This window comes from Ambystoma mexicanum, chromosome 6p (assembly GCF_040938575.1).
Source record: "Ambystoma mexicanum isolate Mex_15411 chromosome 6p, UKY_AmexF1_1, whole genome shotgun sequence".
NCBI lineage: Eukaryota > Metazoa > Chordata > Amphibia > Caudata > Ambystomatidae > Ambystoma > Ambystoma mexicanum.
The window spans coordinates 386,622,758-386,645,830 of record NC_090935.1 but is presented as its reverse complement, the minus strand read 5'-3'; the positions used below and the strand labels follow the sequence as shown (position 1 = coordinate 386,645,830).

Genomic DNA, 23,073 nt, shown 5'->3' with positions numbered 1-23,073 from the left:
CAACGTAGAGGCCTTTCTGATGAACGGGAATAGGCGTAGGTTCCAAATCCCGCTTCGGGCAATCCTAGCAAAACAAAATATTATCAAAAGGAAGTTCTTTGGAGAGGTACGCGGCAGAAGGGTGATCAAAAATGTTTCTATTATCCATATTCGAAACTTGCTTACCTTGTGAAGGAGATTGCTGTGATTCTGGTGCAAACTGACCTCTGCCAGGGCCCCCTGCACCTGGGCGACCTCTGGTTCGTCTACCCATGTTCCCAAATGACCTTTGCTGTAAGGTCGGACATTGTGCGCGCCAGTGGCCTTCCTGCCGGTATAAGGCAGACTGGTTAATGGTTACCAGAGCCAAGGGCGCACTTCCCTGTGGAATGTACTGACCCCCTCTAGGGTTTGCTGCAATAAAACTTTAGTTTTCAAGTCACCCTTTTTTTTTCTCAAGCTTCTCTTTTTCAGTGTTTACACGATTTTCATAATACTGAGCCATATGCAATACTTCTGATTGGGACTTCGCCTGCCAAGCGCTTTCAGAGGACATAATCTGCAACTGGATGTTAGGCAGCAATCCACGTACAAATTTGTCGACAAACAACCTTTTCCCTGACTCTGTGCCCAAATCTTGTCCACTGAAATCCGAGAATACCTGCTCGAACCGATTGAAGAAATCGGTAGCACCCTCAGACTTTCCTTGGACACAGGCCGTAAACTTGTCCCATATGATTCTTTTTTCTGGAACCATAGTTTTCAATTTTACAATAATTCTATCAGGCAAGGTTAATATCACTTGAGGTGGTCGTTCGCCAGCTGGTCTTTCTCTGTCCAGCCTAGTCATGTTATCCCATGTATCTCCCAACCCAGGTATGTCATCTATAGTCCTAATCTGCTTCCACAAATCAACTGGCAGGAGTACGGGAAATAATAGGTCAATATCACTTAGAGTGAATACCGACGACTGTAAGACCGACTCTATTTCTTTATAGAATCCGGTCGGATTTTTTCGTATATCAGGAATAGATTGCTTTATGGTGTTCACTTTCTGTCTTGAAAACGGGACGTTAACAAACTGTGAAACGTAATGTGCAGGAATTTCTCCGGCTACTATACCTCGTGCAGCATCAGCCGCAATCTCAACTTTTGGGACAAATGTCGGAGGGACCTCTCTCATAGGCAACTGAGAAGTAGGCAGCTCCGAACGCTTACTAAGCAACAGAGCCAAGTCAAGCGCTAAGGCAGTCGAAGAAGTATCGATCGAAGAATCTTTCTTCTTACACACTCATTCTGCAGGTGCTCTACCATCACCTGTTTCACTTTCTTTTGCATTTATAACGTATATTGACTGTATGTGTCATATACTTCATCTGGAGTTATCGACATATCCGAAATCCATCTTATTGCATCCTTTGTACAAATTCATGCTTCCTCGCCTTTTAATTCTCGACGAGGAGAAAACCGTTTCTGTAAGTACATAATACCTAAACTATCACCATCTACTTCCTCGTTCTGTAACTCTTCCAACTCCTTCCTATACTCAAAAATCCTCTCAACATGCTCATATATCTTCTCTGCAGTATCTCTGGACAATGCTAAGGCGTTCAAATCCCGTAACCTTTGTGAGAAATCTACATCATCTAGCCTATTCCACATTATACTTAAATGAGTCCCTAATCCTTCGATAAAAACATTTTTCTCAGGAATCTCTTTTAAATTTTCGAGTGTGGAAAAAACATCAGCTTGTTCACCCTTCTCCATACAATGTTTAGTCCAAGCAGCCAATTAATTCCTCTTGTCTGGCGACACAGTATTAAGAGTCACAACCCTTGGTCTTGCTCTCTGGTTTACTACAAGCGATGCAGGATCACTTGGAAGAGGAAGAGTAGGCACATTCTGAATAACAACAGGTGAAGGCAAGGGGGCAGGCAAAGGGGCGACTGCTGGAAGAACAACAGGAAGAACAACAGGGAGGACCGGAGGAACTATGGGAGGGGGAACTACAACAGGAAGGGGCAAAGCGCCAGGAGGAGGGACATATGGAGGTGGCGCGGAGGCATCAGGCCTTCGTTCATGCAAAAGTTTATTAATCAATTCGTCTGACGTATGAAAATCTTTTGAAGGGTAGATTTTCTGAATGCCTAATTGAAATGCCCTGTCCGTGTTCCTAACTGACTCCAATTGCTTATTTTGATCATATAACCGTGCCTTTTCGACACTCGTCATGTGTCGACGCATATGTTTCTCTCTACTCTTTTGTTGCTGCAAAGCTTCTATTTTCCAACTGTGCAACGCGTCAAATGCTGCAGGCCTAGCCTTCTTCTTTACTAATACAGACTGTAAATATTCTATACGAGGGATTTCAAAACTACCATTGGTTGGCCACCAAAGATTAGAATTAAGTCTGGTTTGTCTGTGCCAAATGTCATTAAATGCTATACTACCAAAGCCTTTCTTACAGTACATAGTTCATGCCGGCGATCCCTCCTTTGGTGCGGGACGGCTACCTTCCAAAGATTGTCTGTCATTGCGGAAAAATGCCTAAAAGCAGGCAGACAATTTCCCAGGCATATCAAAGTTCTGGTGTTACCTGGTTAAATAATTGTGCTCGCTAGTACAAATTCTACAAATTCAAATTTGTCAGGGTTAAATTAAGAATCGAGACACGATTCACCTGACCAAAGGACTGGGAGGCCCGATCGGGTTACTAAGGACAATGCAAAGGACCCACATGTCTGGTGATTTTCGGCAAATTTACCCACCTCAAATATATGGACCCTCGTAAAGATGTCGTCTCAGGCTATAGCTCACCGTCCAGGGATCGGATCGTGCAGTTTCGTCGAGGAATTCGCTTCTCATCTTAGAGTGGCCGGTTCTGTTGACACTGTCTGATCCCGCTCCGATAGCCGAGCCAACCTTCAACGAGACGAAGTCAATCTTGAGGGTCCCTGTTCGGGCGCCATCTGTGGAATCAGAAAAAATACAATATTACGGCTGTTACACCGAGCAAAGGAAAATACACCGACACAGGCTTATAAAGATTCCCAGAATCTTTATTACAAAACTGCACAGTATTCAACAAAGTACACAAATAGCTATTTGGCCGTCAATACATCACAGAGACCACCAGCAGGGTTCAATATGAGCAGTGAGGGAATTTCCTAGCTGGACATCGGCGCTTTTATACAATTTGTAAAATGATGTCCAGCCCCCTTACAGGTTAATCATGCACTGGGCTAAGGTCGCGCCAGGTTCACTTTCCTAATTTACATATCTCGTGCATGCGGTTTACTTTTCAATACATTTACTAACACACTCCATTATTCTTCAATTTACCATTTACACTCTTCATATATTGCTTTAATACAGACCAAACAATGTTTTGCATATTATATTCAGATAGCATTATTGTTCTTGTATACTTGTAGTTTAACATTGCTAATTCAAGTAATCCCCTGCTCAGAGGTCAACAAAGGACAAGGTCTACATGACCCTAACATGTAGCCTGAGGGCAGGTTGGACATTAACTTCCCTACAGAGGTTGGAGAGGTTAAGGCAAGAACAAGGACACACGAGACGGCCATTTTAGATTACAGGGTGACTTTGTATAAAACCCCAAAATGGCGGTTTCTAACCTAAAATGGAGGCTTGATTCAAGATGGCGGCTTACATCAATTTCTAAGGTCAAGACCTTGCCGCAGAGAGTTATTCGCGTACAATTTTCAAGCAACTTGGCGTAGGCCAATATGCATACAAATCGTTTGTAATAAGAGGCATAATTTAATATCCGGTTTGACACCATGTGTACTGAAAAAGCGTCATATTCCACTGCTTTATTTTTCTAAAGTAGTCACTGCCTTGGTGCAGTGGGTTGTCCATGTTAAATCCTCTGTGAACCTAATCCCCTAATAATCATATGAACATACTTGCTCCAAAAAACACGCATCTACTTATATCCTAAAATTGATGTTCTTACTATTTTTGCGGCCAAACCCCATCACCTTTAGTTTTTTCTATATTCCTCTCCATCGAATATTCATCACATGTTTAAAAAGAAATGTTTAAATTATATATTAGGCCCATAGACGAGGTGGATAACAACACTGCATCAGCGTAAAAAAAAAAGAGCTGGAAAGACATTTGTCACAGGTTTAGGGGGATCCAGACCACAAACCAACAGCTCTTCAATAATCACATGTATAAACTAAAAAGGAGGGGGGCCAACACTCACCCCGGTCACATCCCCCTCTCTACCGGAAAAGTATCAGCGGTCTCCCCACCCAACCCCGACCTTCTGGAAGCTCTGTTATTGGTATAAAGTGATTGAATGCTAGACAGTGGCCCGCGGGACATCCATTTATCTCTCAATACTGACCACAGCTTACTTTGTGACACTGTCAAATGCTGTTTGTAAATCTATGAAAACAGCATATATCCTATTGTGTTGCAGGGTAATATACTAGGCCAGAACAGCATACAACCGAAGACATTGGTCCACTGTGCCTATACCTGGCTGAAATTCAGCCTGTAGATGATTTACATGATCGCCATTGGTGATCCAGACCTGTAAGCGGGTTCTCAATACCCTTGCATAGACCTTCCCCACTGCATCTAGCAGTGAGATCGGTCTATAATTCTCTGGATTCTTATGTTCTCCTTTCTTGTACAGTGTCATAATAACTGCTTCACGCCATGATTGGGGCACATCTCCCGTTCTTGTAACATAATTAAATACAGGGGTGAACAAAGGGGCTCAGGTGGAGGGCTCATCTTTCAGCAAATCTTTGGGAATTCCATCTGGTCCTGGTGCCTCCATATTCCCCAGTCCTACAATGGCCTCCTCCACTTCAGCTAACGAACATTGTAATGAATGATTACCAGAATATTGGTACTGAGGTTGAACACATAAATCATCCTGTCCCTTTTTGTAAAGGTTACTAAAGTGCTTAAACCATTCGGCCAGTGGAATATGGCTACAAACACAACCCACTGATTTCACTTCAATATTTCACTTCATTGCTGCCAAACAACCTCCAAAAATTTGTCTGGTCACCATTTTGACTGTATATTAACAGTTCGTCTCACTTATTGGCATATTGCGCTTTCTTCCCTTATACTGCCTTATAATTTGCCCGCAGGCTCCTGAGAGTACTCTTACCGATTGCAACCTGCATTTTTAAAGTTTTTCAGCAGATCCATCTTTGTCAGTGAACACTCTTGCCACTGTCACTCCTACGCAGACCTACTCCTCTTTTGAATGTCTTGTCTGCCGACTTTCTCTCTCTCCTAGCCATTCCCTTACCGTGGCTACTATCTATCGGCCACCTGGTCAAATTTCCTCCTTCCTCTCTGAGTGGGCTGACCTCTCCTCCTCACTCCTGTCCTCAACCACCCAACTCCTCTTTCTCGGTGACTTCAACATCCACCTCGATGCCTCCTGTCCCCCCACTGGTCTCTTCCGCGAACTCTGCAACTCTCTCTCACTCTCTATTCTCCCATCTGGGCCTACTCACTCTGCAGGGCACACTCTTGATGCTCTGATCTCTTCTGACCTTCCCCTCTCCCTCCCTCTCTCCACTCCTCTCTCTTGGAGCGATCACTTTCTCCTATCCTCCCACCTCTCCCTCCCTACCCCACAGGCAAAGCCACCCTCTTCACTGCCACCCACCTTCTCGGTCATCCGACCCATGAAGCGCGTGTCAGCTGAGGCTTTCGCTGCTACCTTCTCAGCCCCTTCTCCCCCCTCGGCTGACTCCCACCCTGACGCAGCCCTCTCCATGCTCTATTCCTCTATATCTGATACTCTCGATATACTTGCCCCCGTCATGAGAATCCGCCTGAAGCCCAAAGCCAAATGTAACTCCTGGTATGACTCGGATCTCGTCACCCTAAAACGCAAGTGCAGGGTGGCAGAGAGGAAATGGCGTGCTTCATGTTCATCCTCTGACAAACTGGCCTGCCGCCTGCTCCAAAGGCAATACCGGCTCTCTGTTCTCACCAAGAAGAGAGCCCTTATCCAAGCCCGCATCTCTGAGGCATCTAACAACTCGGCCGAACTCTTTAAAATCTGCAAGGAGCTGGCCAACCCTGCTGCAGTCTCTACCTCTCCTGTCCCCTCCCAGGCCCTCTGCACTGCACTGGCCTCGCACTTCATCTCAAAAACTCAGGACATCCTCTCTCTCACCTCCCTCCCTCTCTTCCCTGCTCTTCCTCTTGCTCTCTTGCAGCCGCCCCTCCGCCCTCCTTCTCTGCTTTTCCACCTTTTTCTGCTGATGAGGTTTCCAGACAAGTCCGATCTATGAAAACCTCGTCTAAACAGGTTCACCCCTGTTCCTCCAAAACCATCAAGGACCACATCGACTCCCTGGCTCCTGCCCTAGCTGACTTTTGCAACCACTCATTTGCCTCTGGAGTCTTCCCATCCCCCCTCAAGCACTCCCTTGTGCACCCCCTCCTCAAGAAACCCTCTTCCGACCCCTCCTGCCCGGCCAACTATCGCCCAATCTCCATTACTCCCTTCCTGGGCAAGCTCCTGGAGAAACTGGCCATCTCCCAGCTTAACCTCCATGCTGAATATGTTGGTAATCTTCATGACCATCAATCCGGCTTCAGAGCGGCCAGAAGCACGGAAACTGCTCTCCTGAACATCCGTGAGGACCTGCTCCTGAACCTCGATTCCAACACTCCCTGTGTTCTCATTCTGCTCGATCTCTCCTCTGCCTTTGACACTGTCAACCATGCCATCCTGCTCAACCGTCTCCGTGATAACCTGGGTATCACTGGTCAGGCTCTGGCATGGCTGACCTCTTTCCTTTCCGGTCGACCCTCCCAGGTCCAAATGGGCTCCTTCCTCTCTGACATCTTTTTCTCCACCTGTGGTGTCCCCCAGGGATCCAACCTCTCTCCCTGGCTTTTCAATCAGTATCTGGCACTCCTTGCCCACCGCATCGCCGCTCTCTGCCCCCACTTTCAGTGCTATGCGGACGATACCCAGCTCATTTTCAGGCTACCCTCGGCCTCCTCCTCTCCTTCCCTCATCTCCGACTGTCTGTCTGCTATCCAGGAATGGTGTGCCGCCAATGACCTCTGCCTTAACGCCAGTAAGACTGAGATTCTACTCATCGGCACACCCACTCCCTCCTTTCCTGCAGCTCTCTGGCCGGCCTCCCTTGGCCCTCTTCCTGCCCCTACCTGCAAAGCTAAAAACCTCGGGGCCATCTTCGACTCCACACTCTCCTTCTCTCCTCATATTTCTGACGTCTCTAAGAAGTCACACTACCAGCTGCACCTCCTCAGAGGTATTCTTCCCTTCCTCTCCTTCCCCCAGAAGCTCACTGTCTCCCGAGCCCTGGTTCTCTCAAGGCTGGACTACTGTAACAGCCTCTATCTTAATCTGCCTGCCTCCACTCTCCGCCCTCTGCAACTTATCCAGAACAGAACTGCGAGACTTGTCCTTGGCCTCAAGCCCAGGGACCGTATCTCTCCAGGACTGAAATCTCTTCACTGGCTCCCAGTGGCTGCGAGGATTAAGTTCAAAACCCTCTGCATTGTCCACAAGGCCTTCTGGGGCCTGGGGCCACAATACCTTCAACTCTCTCTTCCTAAATATCTGCCTTCACGAGCCCTTCGCTCATCCGTCTCCAACTCCCTCATGGTCAGCCGCTTCTCGAAGCAACGAGCTGGGGGTAGATCTCTCTCCGCAGCAGGGGCCTCCCTCTGGAACAGCCTTCCTGCCTCCCTGAAACTTGAGGAGAACCATCTCCGGTTCCGGAAGCACCTCAAAACCTTCCTCTTCGCTTCTGCCTTCTCTCTCCCTCTCCCCTGCTAAACCTGCTAAACTCCCCACTGAAGTTTGCACTAAACCTGCATCTGGGCCACTCTGTGACCTCGGTCCAGGGCCCAGCCACTCTCCACTTGCACTGCCTCCCTGGCTCCCCCTGCACTGTGGGACTGTCACTGCATCCCTACAGCCCCCTTCCCAGCACTTGCTCTGCACCTACCTCGCACTTGCCACCAGCTGGCCCTTTTATTATTATTTATTATTTTATTACGCTACTTACCTTGTACTGCACTTTCCCCCCCACCTCCTCCCCCTGCACTTTCTCCTTTTCCCCTTACCTCTGCACTTGCGCGATCTGAATGACACCTGGCCTAGTAGGATCGTTTGTCTGTCTTCCCCTTGTTTCCCCCCCTCCCTGCCTCGTCGCGCCTTGAAACACTTGTGTATAGGCGCGTTACAAATACCATATCATATCATATCATATCATATCATACCAGCCATTATTGTTCAGGTTATATTTTCTTATTTTACTTATTAGTTTGAGAAAGTAAAACCGGTTCTTCACCATGTTACAGTATAGTTCTCCAATATTTGGTGACACAGTGTCCGCCAGACAAATACCCACAATATATTGATCAATATTCGCATAAATACTTGGCTTGATCAGACTTTGATCCAACAATGACCATTTGACAACCTGGTTTGAATTACCCATAATAGTAATTAAACTACCCCCGCCCTTTTAACTCCAAATGGGCACTTCCCACTCTACTTCAGGCTCAAAACACAGCTCAGAGGGTAGTGATCACTATCAGATCATCTTATTATTTCCATGCTGGTGAGTGCATCCCAGTTAGTCACATTAATCAGAATGTAATCTATCCGTGAACTGCCCTGGAAGTCTTCGTAAATTACTGCTGCTGGTTTATCTGGGGAAACCCTCCTGTTACAGGACCGCAAACCCACCTTAAATATGAATCTGTCCACTTCAATAGTGCTGGGGTGGCGTCTAGTAGATTTAACCGACTCCAATTTAGGGACTCCAAACACTACATCTTGATTGTCCCATAGGCCATCCCACATTTCTATGGGTTCATATTGGGCCTTAAAATCCCCCATTGCCATAATTAAAGGGGAACATTTGTTGTTATATTGAATGTCCTCGATCATAGGACACATAACCCTAATACTTTCCATGGGCCGCTCCTCCCTGGTCTATTATAAATATCGAAAATCAATATATATTTCCGTATATATTTCCCTTTTGGGTTGATCCCCTCCAGACACTGGAGATCATCCAAGCCCGTCAACAACACCTTAACTGACAAATCCAGTCCTGAACTAAATAGGGTTAGCAGTCTTCCCTTTGGTCTGTCTCTGGGGCCTATTGTTGCAGCTTGGCAATAAGATCTGAACCCCTGCAGCCCGATTTTCTCCATTGCCCATGTTTCCTGGAGACATAAAAGGTCATACTGATGAATCTGACCCAGTCTGAGTCCAATGTAAGTTTATTTACCCCTGCAACATTCCACCAAAGCACCTTCAGTTCTTTGACAATGCCTATTTCTACCTCTTGTGGTAATTGCTGGGGTCCCCGTTCCAAACAGACAGGCATCCCATCATTTCCCATAGTCAGTCAACGTCACCCAGTCCCACACCGGGTCTACCCACAGCTTTTGCCTACATACTAATCTTGTTAGGGTTTTTTAGTACAGAGGGCCTACATGTTGGTATTCTTGGTCGTAAGGAAATATTGGTACTTGTTGGAGGGCAAGATCTATACTCTATTGACAAAAGCCCTTCAACAAAGTCTGTGTTAACCAGTGTAACTTCAATGAAATCACGGTTTCCGAAAGGCATCCTGCCTCTCGCACAAAAAACAATATTATTCTGGATTACAGATTTACATCCTCTAACACAGCGCAACCAATGTATGACTTTATTCACTAATGTCGGCAAGTCTTCTGTGCCACCTGCCCATAGTTGTTGGACATCATACATAGACACGTCCCTTTCATTACACAACATCGATCCCATCCTAACACCGGCTTTTTTCATAACTTTTTCTTGCAGGTGAGACAGGTGCCTATGGCACCTTGTTAATTATTGCGGTACCATCCGTTGCTCTTGTTCCTATAAACATAATTTGGAATTGCCCGTAATGGTTGAACTCCTCTTATGAAATCATTATCACAGGTGCTCATAATCCCTCTATTTAAGGCCTCTATTATGTCTTTCGTAGCAGGAGGCATCCTTTGCTGTCACAGTTTTCATTTGCACACCATTAGGACCGGGCATCAATGCACCACTCATAGCTGGGGGTGATTTTGCCAGGTTACTTACTCGGGACCTGACTTCAACAACACTTGTTTTCACTTCTATTGAGCAAGTCAACTTTCTCCCCTCTTTTCTCCCACCCTCTAATCCTCCCTCTTGCTCCCCCTCTTCTTACTCTCTTTCACCACCCACTCCCTCTCCTTCTCTTGATCCTGAGTCACTTCATTCAATATTTCAAAACTGTTTAACACTGTGATAGTTGCTTCAAAAGATTCACTGTTATCACTCATTAAGGGCTCCCCCATACCATTATTGGTGTTTACACCAGATACACACATCGGGTGAACATAATCAACTTGGTTTGGCAAAACAGTCAATAAGGTATCTCCCCTAGCCATTTGTGGTAAAACCACTTCCGTTCGTATGGCTAAATGGGCAATACCCTGATCTACCCCCCCCTCTATACTCTGTTTTCCAGTTAGCACTAGAGAGGAGAGGGGGGCTGGGGAATGACATTCAACAGGCCCCATACCAGGCCAATTAATCAAACCAGAAATTGGAAAGCACATCATTTTTGCCATCCCTCTGATCGCGAGCATTTACCACCGTAAATGATTCCAATGGGTCCAATATTTGTTTTCCTCTCGCCACATTGGTCCCATATTTTGTAGCATATGAAGCATGACCCCTAGATTCAACTGGGTCCATTAATATTGACATTAAATTAGACTCATTGGGATTTACACTACAATTGGAGTTTAAAGTCTGTATGCCAGATGCCACACTGGTACCTTTCCCAGCATCAGCTGTATAAATTGCTTAAATATTGCCTAAAAAAGGCCCTTAATCTCTGCAATCAATATGTTGACATCAATGGGTTTAAAACATTTGAATAGTCTTTTGTGACCCACTGCTGGCGAAATGGTGTTGGCCGCCTTGCTTTTACCCATTTTCAACAAACACCGGAGAGCCAACACCAATTATGCCTCTGCAATATGTGAGAAACCTGAAGGTGTCTCACCCGCTAGTCCCTGGAGATCTTTCATCCAGGTGGCTAGGACATAGCCATCACTATTGGATCCAGTTCCCAGGGGTAGACCAGTGTCAGAGGATCATCTGTATGGGGGGGGAGGTCTTTGGCGAGTGGAAGTGGGATGCTGAAGGGTAGGACACAGTACCCCCTTCCTTGTAACCCCCTTTCCCCATCCTATCCCGTAGGATATTTAGAATCTCTACGCCCAACTTTCCTGACATGAACACTTTTTACATCATGAAAAACAACGGACCAACACCAGAGCCATTTACCTGACCTGTCGCAATACAAGGGTGAGGCAATTGACAAGAACTACGCATAAGTGACGGCCCTTTCCCTTCCCCACAGGGATAAAAGGAGGAGCACGAGAGCACACTACGAGCAAGGTCAAAGTATCTATTCCGTACCGGCAGTTCAAACGAAGAAGAAAGGCGTCGAGACCTGAGAGGATGACAAGGAGGGAAGTACCCTTGTCCTTTTCAACCCAGACCCATGAAGCCTCAATGAAAAGAGTCATAAAAATGGGATTTATAGCTGGCATGTGGTGTAACAGACATCAACAGTACATGGGGGGGCCTCCCGCATTGATAACCCAGGCGGGGAGGCACTCTTGCTACCGTGGTACCATACTTGACTCCAGAGACAAGACAAGTCAACGGGTTCAGCACAGCCGGTAAGTCCGAGGGAACGGATAGCAAACCAGACTGTGTTGAGCCCAATATTGCAAAGGGCAACATTGTATGAACTTGCGAATAAAGAACTTGTGTGTGTTTAAGCTTAAAAGAAATTCCACTGAAGAACCAGCTGCAGAGTGGTCAGGAACCACGTGGGCATTCATTCGAAGGACTCTGGCTGGTCCCACCTTTGTTGAAACTACAAGTACCAGGAGACCCTAGGAGAGGCCAACGTGAGGAGTCAGAGGGGTCATACAAGTGTTGAGTCAAACTCCTTCATTCAAAAGACTCTGACACGTTGGCAAGGAGAGCAAAGGGAAGTGAATCCTGCACTGTGAGAAAGCAAAGTGAACTGTGTATTTGGCAAATGTGAACCCGGCTGAGGGATGCCTGAGAATTTGGGTGAACAGTAATACTCCCATAAACATTGTATCGATAACAGTGAACCCGGCTGAGGGTTGTCCTCAGTGAATGGTTGTTTAAAAAGACATTGAGACTCTAGAATGTTACATTGTGAAAGAAAGGCCGTAGTGAACCCGACGCAAGGAGGCCCATGTTGTATAAGAGATTGGAACTCAGCAGAGGGGGAACCTAAGGTGAAGAGTATTCGCCCCATGAAGATTTATTGAAGGAACTTTTTTTTTCTTCGATTGTAACACATCTGTTCCTCTGAGGCAGGAGACTTTGTGTGAAAGAGACTTGGCCACAGAAGTCCTTGATATTTTGGAAATTAACCTTTTACTGGAGCGGCCAAGGAGTGTGCTGTGCTCAGTAGTCCCACCTTGCCCCGTGCTAAAAACGTGGGGAAGGTAGACCCCAGCCATACCATCTAGAATTATCATTTAGCAAATACTTTCTTTTCTGATGAACATTATCCCACACTATTTTGTAACTTAGCGTTAAGGATTGGCAATAGGTTTGTTAGTACATGCCCTTTTTATTTGACAAGAGGCCACCAGCATTGCTTTATTATTAGATGGTCGTAGCTTGCTCACATCTTAGGTTTGGGTTTAGATTAGGTATTTTTCTCACCCATTATACACTTTAAATAACACCCTTGAACTGTGTTCACTAGTCTTTACTGTGTCTTTACTGTTGCCACCATGAGTTCCTTACAAATGTTTTCAGTAGAACAAAAGGTGCACACGGATCAATCTGTCCAATCTATGCAATAAGCAGATTTTGCAATTAACACAATGGGCCTGATTCATGAAGTGTTTTATAATGGCACAATCCCATAGGAAAATGTTCTGTGAACCAGGCCCAATATGTACAAACATTCAAATAGAAAAAAGGCAAAATAGCAACTATACTTATTTTGTGCAAGTACCACAAATTTTAAAACAGTTCAGAGTTATAAATTGGTTAATTCATAGTTACATTTTTTTAAAAAGTTTTTAACGTTTAAACACAGCCGGAAAAAAGTGATAAAATATCAGATGGGGAAAAAAAAAGTTCTGTCTCACGCTCTCCTGCAGTACTGATCCAAAACAAGTTCACCCTTATAGAGAAATCACATACCAAAAAGACAACAGTTCCCAAGTCCCCACGAAATCTGTGCAGTGCCGAATAACTTTCAAATTGGTCTGCAGGCCTCCACAGTTCCAGTCTCCAAGCTCTGCTCCCCACTTGTGACCATCCCCACGTAAAACACAACTGGCAATATGATCTGACTCCTCCCCGCCTCCAGAGCACACTGCCCACCCACTGACGATGCCCTTTCACAGCGGATTTACACTGCAAGGACGAGACTGCTGGGATTTTATCCCAGTGCTTCCTTGCGCTCAGAGTCAAAGGGGGGCAGGGCCCATATCACACAGCAAGAGCCGGGGCAGCCAACGGCCATGGACAGCGCCCTTTCACAGCAGGGTTTTTATGTTTTTATGGTTAATGGAAGATGTAGATCGAGTTATCCCGGCAATTATATGTGGGTATCGCTCAATCGCGCTAGCACTATTGTCTGTGCCAATCTCCCTTTGGGCTATGTCGGCCTATGCAGAATTCCACATGAGTGACCATTTTCCACTTCTAGTTTCTATGAATCTTGTAATACCCGGTCCGCAGATTGATCATGGTCACACATTACAGGTGAACCCTGCTAAAAGTCGCGTCACTTGGAATGCTGCAAAATTAAGCAAAGCTAACCTGTCTATGCTTCAAAATCCATTAGCCAAGATCTGGGGTCCCTTTGGAGAGTTATCAGGAGAGGTGAGGCTTGAGTTACTGACACGCTTTATAGCAGTGGAATCCCCAAGCTTGTTGCAGAGATTATCAATCCCATCTCTACTTCTCCATCTCATTCTGCCACAGCAAACCAAGGCATTTCGATATATATATATACATATCTATCAGAAATGCCAAACAAGATCAACGCAAAGATCTGAGATGTATTATTAGTAGGTTGAGCGACGGGGAGGAAACAGCTAGCTTGATTCAAAAGTACAAGCGGAACTATCGTAGGTGGCTTAAAGCCTACCAGAAGTTATTTATGTGAGACTGGTCAACTGTGGTGCACTTAGTGACCGAAATGCATACTAGCACCCTTATTGTTTAATCTGTTCTTATGTGATCTCTGGGACGCCTTGGAGAACAACCAGTCGATACCCTCCAGGCTCTGGGCATGGGGAAAATACCTTGGCTGGGGTCTGCCGACGACTTGATCTTACTCCATTTAACACCACAGGGGTGCAGAGCACATTTGATTGTCTGGTTCACTGTTGTAATGAAAATGGCCTGAAAATAAATCCAGGCAAAACCAACTCTATGCTGTTTAGCTCGAGAAAGTTGAAACCAAAACATTGTATTAGCCTCGCACAGGGTTCAATGGTGGTTGAACAATAGTAGGTAACAGTGACATCCTTGACTGCAACCGGCTCCCGTTCTATCAGACTTACAGGAAGCGCGCATGACTGGATAACTATCAAGGAGAGCATATTGGTTAATTCTGTCCAACCAAAGGTGAATCCATCAGTCAAAAGGTCCTTGTTAGCCATTGATTCTGAACAAGTATTAACTCATCTGGCTACTAAATCCTCTGCGGCAGATCGTGTGTCACACTCGTTACTTCGCTTCCGGATGCTGTAATTATCGGGTGGCTTATCCTAACAATCAAATTGTGGCTATCTGTATACGTTTTAAGTTCAACTTAAGGAAAGCACTTTTCAGGAGTAGGGACATTTTCCTGACTATGGCATCCTGTAGACTGTGTGGAGGTCTGTGCAAAGAGAGCTTAAGACCTGTATTAATGTAATGTGAAGCACTGGGTTCCCTTTGATTCAATGTGTATACTGCAATAAGTGCTGATATGGAGACCCTTGGACTTGAACCTTTATGGCAAGATTACTTTGATGGTGAGGACATTCCCCTATTGCCTTATGTTGCGATAGAGTGGCCAACATCCGGCTAATATTGCAGTGTGGCCAACATCCGGCTAATATTGCAGTATTGCCTGATTTTATATACCTATCGTTATAGTGACAGATGGTTGATTTTAATATTATTTATTGTAATTCAGTTATTGTTCATGTAAATGTATATATGACAACTGTTGGGTGATGTTATTATTGCTTATTGTATTTTTGGAGTTTGAATATGTATATAAAGTCTAACGGTTGTATTATAGGTGGTAAAATAACTTACACGCTACATATCCGTTCCTATAAGGAAAAGCACGTTTACAAATGTTTTGGGGGTCCTCTCCACTTATTTTCAGGACGTATTTGCTGTCCTCATCGTATGTTTTTTACTGCTGGTTGTATCCCCCCAAACCCCCTCCGCTGCAATACCGCATGACATAAATACCATCTAACTTTTAATTGAAATACCACGGGCCAGAGTTATGAGGCCGAAGTAGCTGGACATACCGCGAAGATGGTAAAGTGCACATTTTAAAAATGCATGCATGCATTGTGAAGCACAGTGCTTTAATGCATACTTTTTTAAATTTTATTCAGAAGCACTATGGTACATGTCAATTACCCTCCTTAAAGAACAGTGTATCTTTCCGTATAAAAGAGTCTCTCTGCGCACCAGAAACGCCTGCTTGATGATCCAGCTAAGGGCCTGATTTACAAAAGCATGTTTTAATGGAAAAATCCCATTGAAAGGGGCTTTGTAAATCAGGCCCTAAATGTTTTCTATTTTAATATTTACATGTCTGTGTATATGTGATCACAATTCTATTAGTTGACTATTGAAGGAGGAGGCAAGAGACCCCAAATCAAGCTGAAAGTTGTTGTTCCTACTCTAGGCATGTGTCAAAGAAAGGATATATAGCACTGCACGTTAGTTCGTGTGTGTGATGAGAGATAACGACCTCCACGTTTCTCCTTTTATTGTGCAGAATAAGGAGTTTGTGCGCGTGAAAGGAAAGGTACAGTTGGGAACGTTCCAAATGAGATCTCGCGAGAACATGCTGTCCGATGCTTTCATCAGCGACCTGGCTGCTCTGCCCCTCACCTACGACAAAGGGGAATATTTCGGTTTTCTTGAAACCTTCGGAACGCATTACACTGTCTCAGGGAAACTCGGAGGGATATATGATATGGTGTATGTGCTGGATTCCAGTGAATTAAAGCAAAAAGGTACGTTTCCAAAAACATTTATTGCAAACCGTCAATTGGTACATTATCGCACTTGGTTATGAAAATTCAATTTCGTTGTGAGACATTGCACAGGATGGGTTATTAAGAAACAGATGACTTCTCATATAATGGTGTGCTTTCTCAGATTTTCAGGTTTACATGGATTATTAGTTTACTGTGTATATGGTCCTGTACCTTATAGATAAACCTTCATAATTAAGCTCTACAGGCCCACAATTCAAGGTACGGGCCGAGGGCAAGATCAAAAAAGCGTGTATATCCTAAATGTGGGTTAAAAGAAAGCGACGCAACTAGGCCTGATGCCAGGGCCGGCCTTAGCGGCAGCAGTGCCCTGTGCAAATTGCCCCTCCACCCTATGCGGGCAGGGGGAGTGCCGGGGGGATAGGAGTGCCACATTTTTTTCCAACTCCTGCTCCTCAAGATGCTTGTATGGATAGCAGTGGCTAATGAAGCTCAATCTTCGACAATTATGCTGTGTACTGCTAGGATGACATCTGAAATTTGGGGAGAGATAGTTTCACTGATGCCTGATAGAGCCAAGACTCACTGCAGGTTGTATGTGGCAAAAACGAGTACCAACATGTGGTGATGGGGGTCATGGCATCGTCACATTCAAATAATACGGAAAACTGACCCTGTTGAATGCAGAGGACCTCAAGAACGGGACTGGCGAGGATTCCGCTGAAAAGGTACTTTTCCTTGAATACGGACTACGTCTACCGCACTGTCCATAGTTATGGCAACACTGGGTGACGGCAGGTAATAATTTAATAACAAAAGGGCGCCTGCCTGCCTTATCCCACTACGCAAGCTTGGGGGAGCACTTGAAAGACTCCCCCCGAGCTTGAGTGGCAGGGGGCTAATGGTGTCCTGGTGGGCATGGTCCCCCGGGCAGTCGCCTGGCCCGCCGTGCCCTAAGGCCGGCTCTGCCTGAGGCTAGTGGTGTGAGATGACTGAAAAATCAAAGAACAATACTGCAACAGGGTGTCTGATGACATGGAGTCAGGGCTTTGGCGCATTTTCAAATCAAAGGGACCTCGAGCCTCGGGAGAGGTGGAGCAGCAACTGCCCCCATATTGCCGGTTGGCAGTCTAAAAACACAGCAATTAATCCCATTACATACTACTTACCTTCTAAGACTTACAGTGTGAACTTTGCGGCGCTCGCCTTATAAGCTGTATTTTCTGGAGCCTGTTCAGCCATCGCTTCCATTGGGGAAAACAGAAGTGTAATGACCTTGTTGCCTTTCAACACTAGTTCCTCCATGTCAGCCACTTGGTTAAAGAGAAGGATTCATAGCTATTCAATGGGCATTCAGTGCTTCAGCTCTCGGCTGGCTCGCTGTCTCGTGATAATTGGCGGCTATTAAACTTATCTTTATCTTCATTATAATGTATGCCCCCCCATGGGTGCCTGAGACTTCTTCCACTCTAAGCAAGGGGTTGGGGGGCAACCATCATGTTGAAATGGGCCCTCGCACATCTTCAGCCAGGCCTGCATGGAGTCACTAGAAAATCCGAATGGACATTCTCACAGTGGACAAAAGTTATGACAGTGCCCTCCGATAGATTGGTACTTTAAACCACCACAGATATATTTTTGGCCATCCTTTAAAGGTATGTTCTGGTTATGAAGGTTTGGAGCAGGCATTTAGAAATACTATTTTTTCTACTTTAAGGGAAGCCTTTTGATAAGAACATCTCGGCAATGAGAAAGATTTTGTAAAAAGCACCAACCGCTGAGCTATTGGTGCGTTTTAGTTATTCCAACTAATGTTACTTTATTTTGCATTGGCTACAGTGGGCATGGGTGGGCAATTGACGTGTTTTTTCTTAATATTCAGCATCCCATATTTTGATACCGTAGATATGCTAATCGCTCATATCCCACAATGGTTTCTGATCTGTAGCTTTTATTCAGGGCACAATCCTTTTAGGACTAGACGTTTTGCATCCCTATTTTCAATCCCAAATGCTTTCTCCGTGCAAAGGTCTATCAATGGTCATGGAATTATGACTCGTCACTTCAAAAGCTAACTGAACTACCCCCTGCCCCGCCACCAACAGTAATAACTTTTTTTTAATGTTGCTGTCTTGTCCTGCAGCTTTGTAGTGCTATATATAACAGATGTTACTATAATCCAACACAAAGGTTCTAACATTCTGAGCCTCAGTAGGATGAAGGCTTGAATCATGGAATTCTAACCTGTGATCTTCAGGTTGTGTGTGTGTGAAAAATGACCACTGCTCGGCAGGGGTATAGGGATGAGGAGTGAATAAAACCCCAACTTGGCCCGCACTGCTACTAAACTAGCAGTGATCTCAATCATAAAGGTGAAACCGGCTCAGCCTGACGGGTAGAACTCCATTACTGATTATGTAAACCTGGGCCAAGGGCTGGCTATTCTTTGCATGAGGGATGTGAACTAGGACAGAAGCAATTCAAACGGTACAAGGGTACCAAAATAAAGGCTTGCCCAACCTAGGTTCTATAAAAAAAAATGATCTTTCATTAAACGAAAATGCTCACACCTAATAAAACCACTACTGCCCCCCCCCCCCAGCCCCTGCACTCCACACAGTAAGGGAACACTCAGATGCAGACTTTCAGAATAAAGCGGCACTCAGTTTGTAGACGTGAGCGTTCCAGCAAATATTTCAGCAGCAAAATGGGAGTTATTGGATATGTCTTTTAAAACATTGCAAAAGGGGGGCTTGCTTACAAGTAACTAAGGCCCTTTGAGGCGGACCATGGAGTAATGGCCACTTCAAATATGTTTTATTGCTTGTTTTTCAGGGCCCAACTGTGTACCAGAGTATTTGCATGGCCAAGCAGAAGGGAGAGGAGAAATTGCAAATACTTGAAAATGAGGCATGGCTTAAATGAAATGCTTAAAAGCCTTACCAAATTGCTATTTCGCATTTTGTTTGTTACACTTTGATAAAAATTAGCTCCTTAGAGGTTTTCTGCAGTCAAGCTGGAGTCAAAAAAGTTGAGTCTTGCTTTCCCAAGGTCAAGTTGTCATTGAGACGATTTCAGGACGGGGCTCACAGTGGATCGAATCCGCATTCGCTACTGGCCAAGCCGATTGCTTCCAACAGATCGAGTCCACTTCCATGGCTCGGGTCGAGGCAATGCTTCTGTTGTATTTAATCAGTGCATTAAACAAGATTGGAAGAGGCGCTTCCAATTGGTCTAGTTGGCACCAAGATGGCTTGAAAGACAGGCCAAGGTCTCAGGGCAGAGTCCTTTCTTCTACCCTCCCCAATCGGAAAGGTTTTTAAAGAGCACTTGCAGGATCCTGGATACCAGTGATCTCAGTTGTAGTAGCCTTTGTCTAGTCTGCTGGTCCTCCTAAATCGGCTCGTGGAATAGTTAGGGAGAAGAGCTTTCCATTTCCTTGGAGCTCCTGGTCTTTACATCTCCGACAGAGGACTTTGGAATAAACTGTACTGCCAATCAGGTTCTAGATGAATCCATCTTCATAAATGTTTGAAAGATGAATTGTGCATGTATAGGAACAATGGCATAGCATATTGGCCCTAGGAAAGTCTGTTAAGGGTGCAATCCTGCTACTGAAACAAGCTGTCCTTTGCCTGTTGAGGTCTTACCCAGAGTGCCTTGCCTGCAGGAAAGGGGGCCGCAGCAGCTTTGGGAACCTTGGCAAAATCCAAGGTGGTCAGACCTCTCTCTTAGGCTACTTTTAACTCCACCCCTTTTCCAGCCTACAAGAAAACGACTTCAGTAATCAACATCCTAGTGAGAAGTGGCCTTTATAATGACCGGACTGTCTTTGAAAAACTGATCTCCATGGGAGTGTTCCTGTTGACTGGAAGAGGTAACAAACCTTCTCACAGGGATCAAAGATAGTGACATCCAACATGATTAGTTTGGTGGCAACCAACCCAAACAACATTATATATACAAATCAGGCCCTTTCTTGAATAGGTCGTTGTTCAACAAGCTGCCTATAAAATGACTTCAACTGCTTGTGGCGGTTCATTGTGTAATCTCAGAAGCAACCATGTCAGACATGGATTATATTTAAGGTTTACCAACTCTTCCCCCCCCCCCCCCGTTGCTGGGATAAACAATCTTGATTTATTTTTTTTGTTTTAAATTCGATGTGCATACAGATAAAAAGCTACCTTTGTCTGTTGGATATTTGGGTTCCAGCAGCTGTGTTCAGGAATGAACATGCCACCTTTGAAGCTGCCCTTTTGCCACTGCAGGGCACCTTCTGGTGGTGACAAGAGACAGTCACAGCAAAGATGCACTATGCTTTTTGGCATGGAGCAGTAAGAAAGTAGGGTCTGATTGGCAGATCATTGAGTATGCTACAAACACTAACCATACGAGGAAGGCTAACACACCTGGCAAGAAAGGGTTCTGCAATGGTCATCGCTAGGAAAGGCCACAGGAGACCCCAGCAAAGTATTCCAGAGGTCAGAAGCTGGATCCAGGCCCTATAGGAAGGAGCAGGAGAACAGGACTCCCTCCCCTGCCCCGACCCCCAAAGAAGTCCATGGAAATTGTGGTAGACTTGCCTCCGAGGAATCTCTACCACCGTCTAGGGGAACGTCTTGAGGTATCTCAAATATTCGCCCACCCCAGGACCCACAGCTAAGTATGCAACGCAATAACTTTTGCAAAAATGTCTCCAGCAATGCGAAACAACCTGGTGAGTAGGCATTTCTTTCCCACAGGTGTGGTCTGCATGATTTGAATCTCTAGGATTTGAACCCTAGGGCCATCGAAGGCCCCAGCAACCTAAGAAAAAAAGGAAAGACTACTATCAGGATCTCTACCTTCAAGCCAGGAGTGAAAATTCCAGCGAGGAAGACTTCAGGCAGAAGAGGGATCCAGAGAAGCCGGATCCCAGCAGCAGTGTGAAAAAAAGAAGAGCAGCACAGCAACAAAGAGTCCCAGGATGGAGACAACAGCGTGTGGCACCATGGGTCGCCCCAAACTGAACATCTGGCAGGTAGTTGAGACTTCAACCACCTTCTGGACTTCTGCAGGAACAAAAGGTGAATTAGAACATTCTGGTGGTAAACCATGGTTGGCAGTGGTAAAATGGACCAGAAATGGAGACTGAAGGAGACACATCATTGGGCTTGGACCGGAATTCCAGAGGCAAAAACCCAAAGTGGTATATGCACAAACCACTGTAACTAGCCAGGTAATGGTTAAAAACTACAAAATCAGTGGAAATCGCAGTAAAAAGCTCCTCAAGCGTGTCAGTAGACCTGCGTCCTCTTCATTGCAAAAAGGAAACCAAGCATGTAGCATTGGCAGGACAAAGCCTAAATACCCTTGTACAATTGGGCTGGCCTAATTTTAGCTATCGCTAAAAGGGGCTGGAGGTTGAGGGTCAGATGATGCACTCAACCATACTGGTTGGTCAGTAGGATTGCCATGTGGCCTTCACCACCCCACAGGAAGTGAGCAGTGTATTCCAGAGACCTCTATTGGTGTACACCAGTTATGACCAATATGGAGGCTGACATGACTCCTGTTCACCTAAAGGAATGCTCTGAAACACAAAGTGGCTGTGAGCAGGATTTAAAATAACCCATTGGTACCTCGATAGCTACCAAAATGGTACATTGGACCACAAATTCAGTCAATTAAAAATAGCTTGCACTTTCCTGACGGCAAAACTAAAGTATACCGGCCACCAACCTACTCACTAAAACTTGTCTAGGGTGATAAAATCAGCCTAGGGCAAAATTGGAGAGCCTATACCATATACATTTTTATAATGAGTAAAAAGGAACATAATGGCAGGGGGAATTCTGGAAAAGTGCCTTTTGTCCACCAAAAAGAGATCAAGGAAACAAAAATGACAGCTGAGGGGGGAAAGTTCAGTTGCACCAAAAAGTGGCCCTTGAATCCCCAAAAGCCTAAATTCTGGCTTAATGCATTCCATCACAGGTACTGAATTGTTCAGCCTGTGTAGGATAAAAGCCTGACATATCCTACCCGTCATGGACTTCAAACCTACAATCTTCAAGTTCTGCATACATTTCAGAAGCAGGTTTATTAACTACTTAAACAATCATCAATTTTCGGTCAGAGTGACTCTACAAGGAGAGGATAGAACAGATGCCTGGTTTTTATCACAAAACTCTTTAATCGTTTGAGAATGATCTGGGTGATTGAGAATGATTTAGGCTCCCTGCCTAAAGACAATAGGAGGTCTCTTCTTGAAAAAAAGAAAGTGGGAGAATGAGGGGTACTCTCTGAAGTGGGCACAGGCTCACAGCCCAGTAGATGGGTTGCCCATCTGCAACATTCAGCTTTGATCTATAGATGGTGCTAGTGGGGTGATGTGGATTATTTGATTTGGCCTTCTGGGGGAGGAGCGCCCCTTCTTTGGGCAGTGTGGCAAAGCCCTTTCAAATCTTGACAGCTGTGTGGAGGAATAGTTTCTTATGGGCGATAGAAATATTGTAGTCTCCATGATAACCATCTGTGGCAAGGTCTCCTTTTGCAGGTGACAGTAAATGTCACTATCCCTTGCTACTGAATGTGTGGGATGGAGGTGACATTGACCAACCGGCTTGGCTTACAACTCGTCCGCACAGAGAGGACCTGCAAACAATCCTTCTGTTGTCATGCAATCCTTCTGTTGATATGCACCCACCCTCTCGAACTCAATAGTGTTGGCTCAGAATGCCCCCACAATGCTCCAGCTTCATTAATCTCACAAAACAT

The 23,073-nt window shown here is 45.3% G+C and overlaps 1 protein-coding gene across 1 annotated transcript in view; it reads left to right on the top strand.

Annotated features, from left to right (window-relative positions):
* Nucleotides 1–23,073, top strand: part of C9 (complement C9) — a 189,477-nt gene that overhangs the window by 120,520 nt on the left and 45,884 nt on the right. The window contains exon 7 of the mRNA XM_069627168.1: nt 16,092–16,332. Coding sequence (XP_069483269.1) covers nt 16,092–16,332 — 241 coding nt within the window. The remainder of the gene's footprint in view (nt 1–16,091; nt 16,333–23,073) is intronic.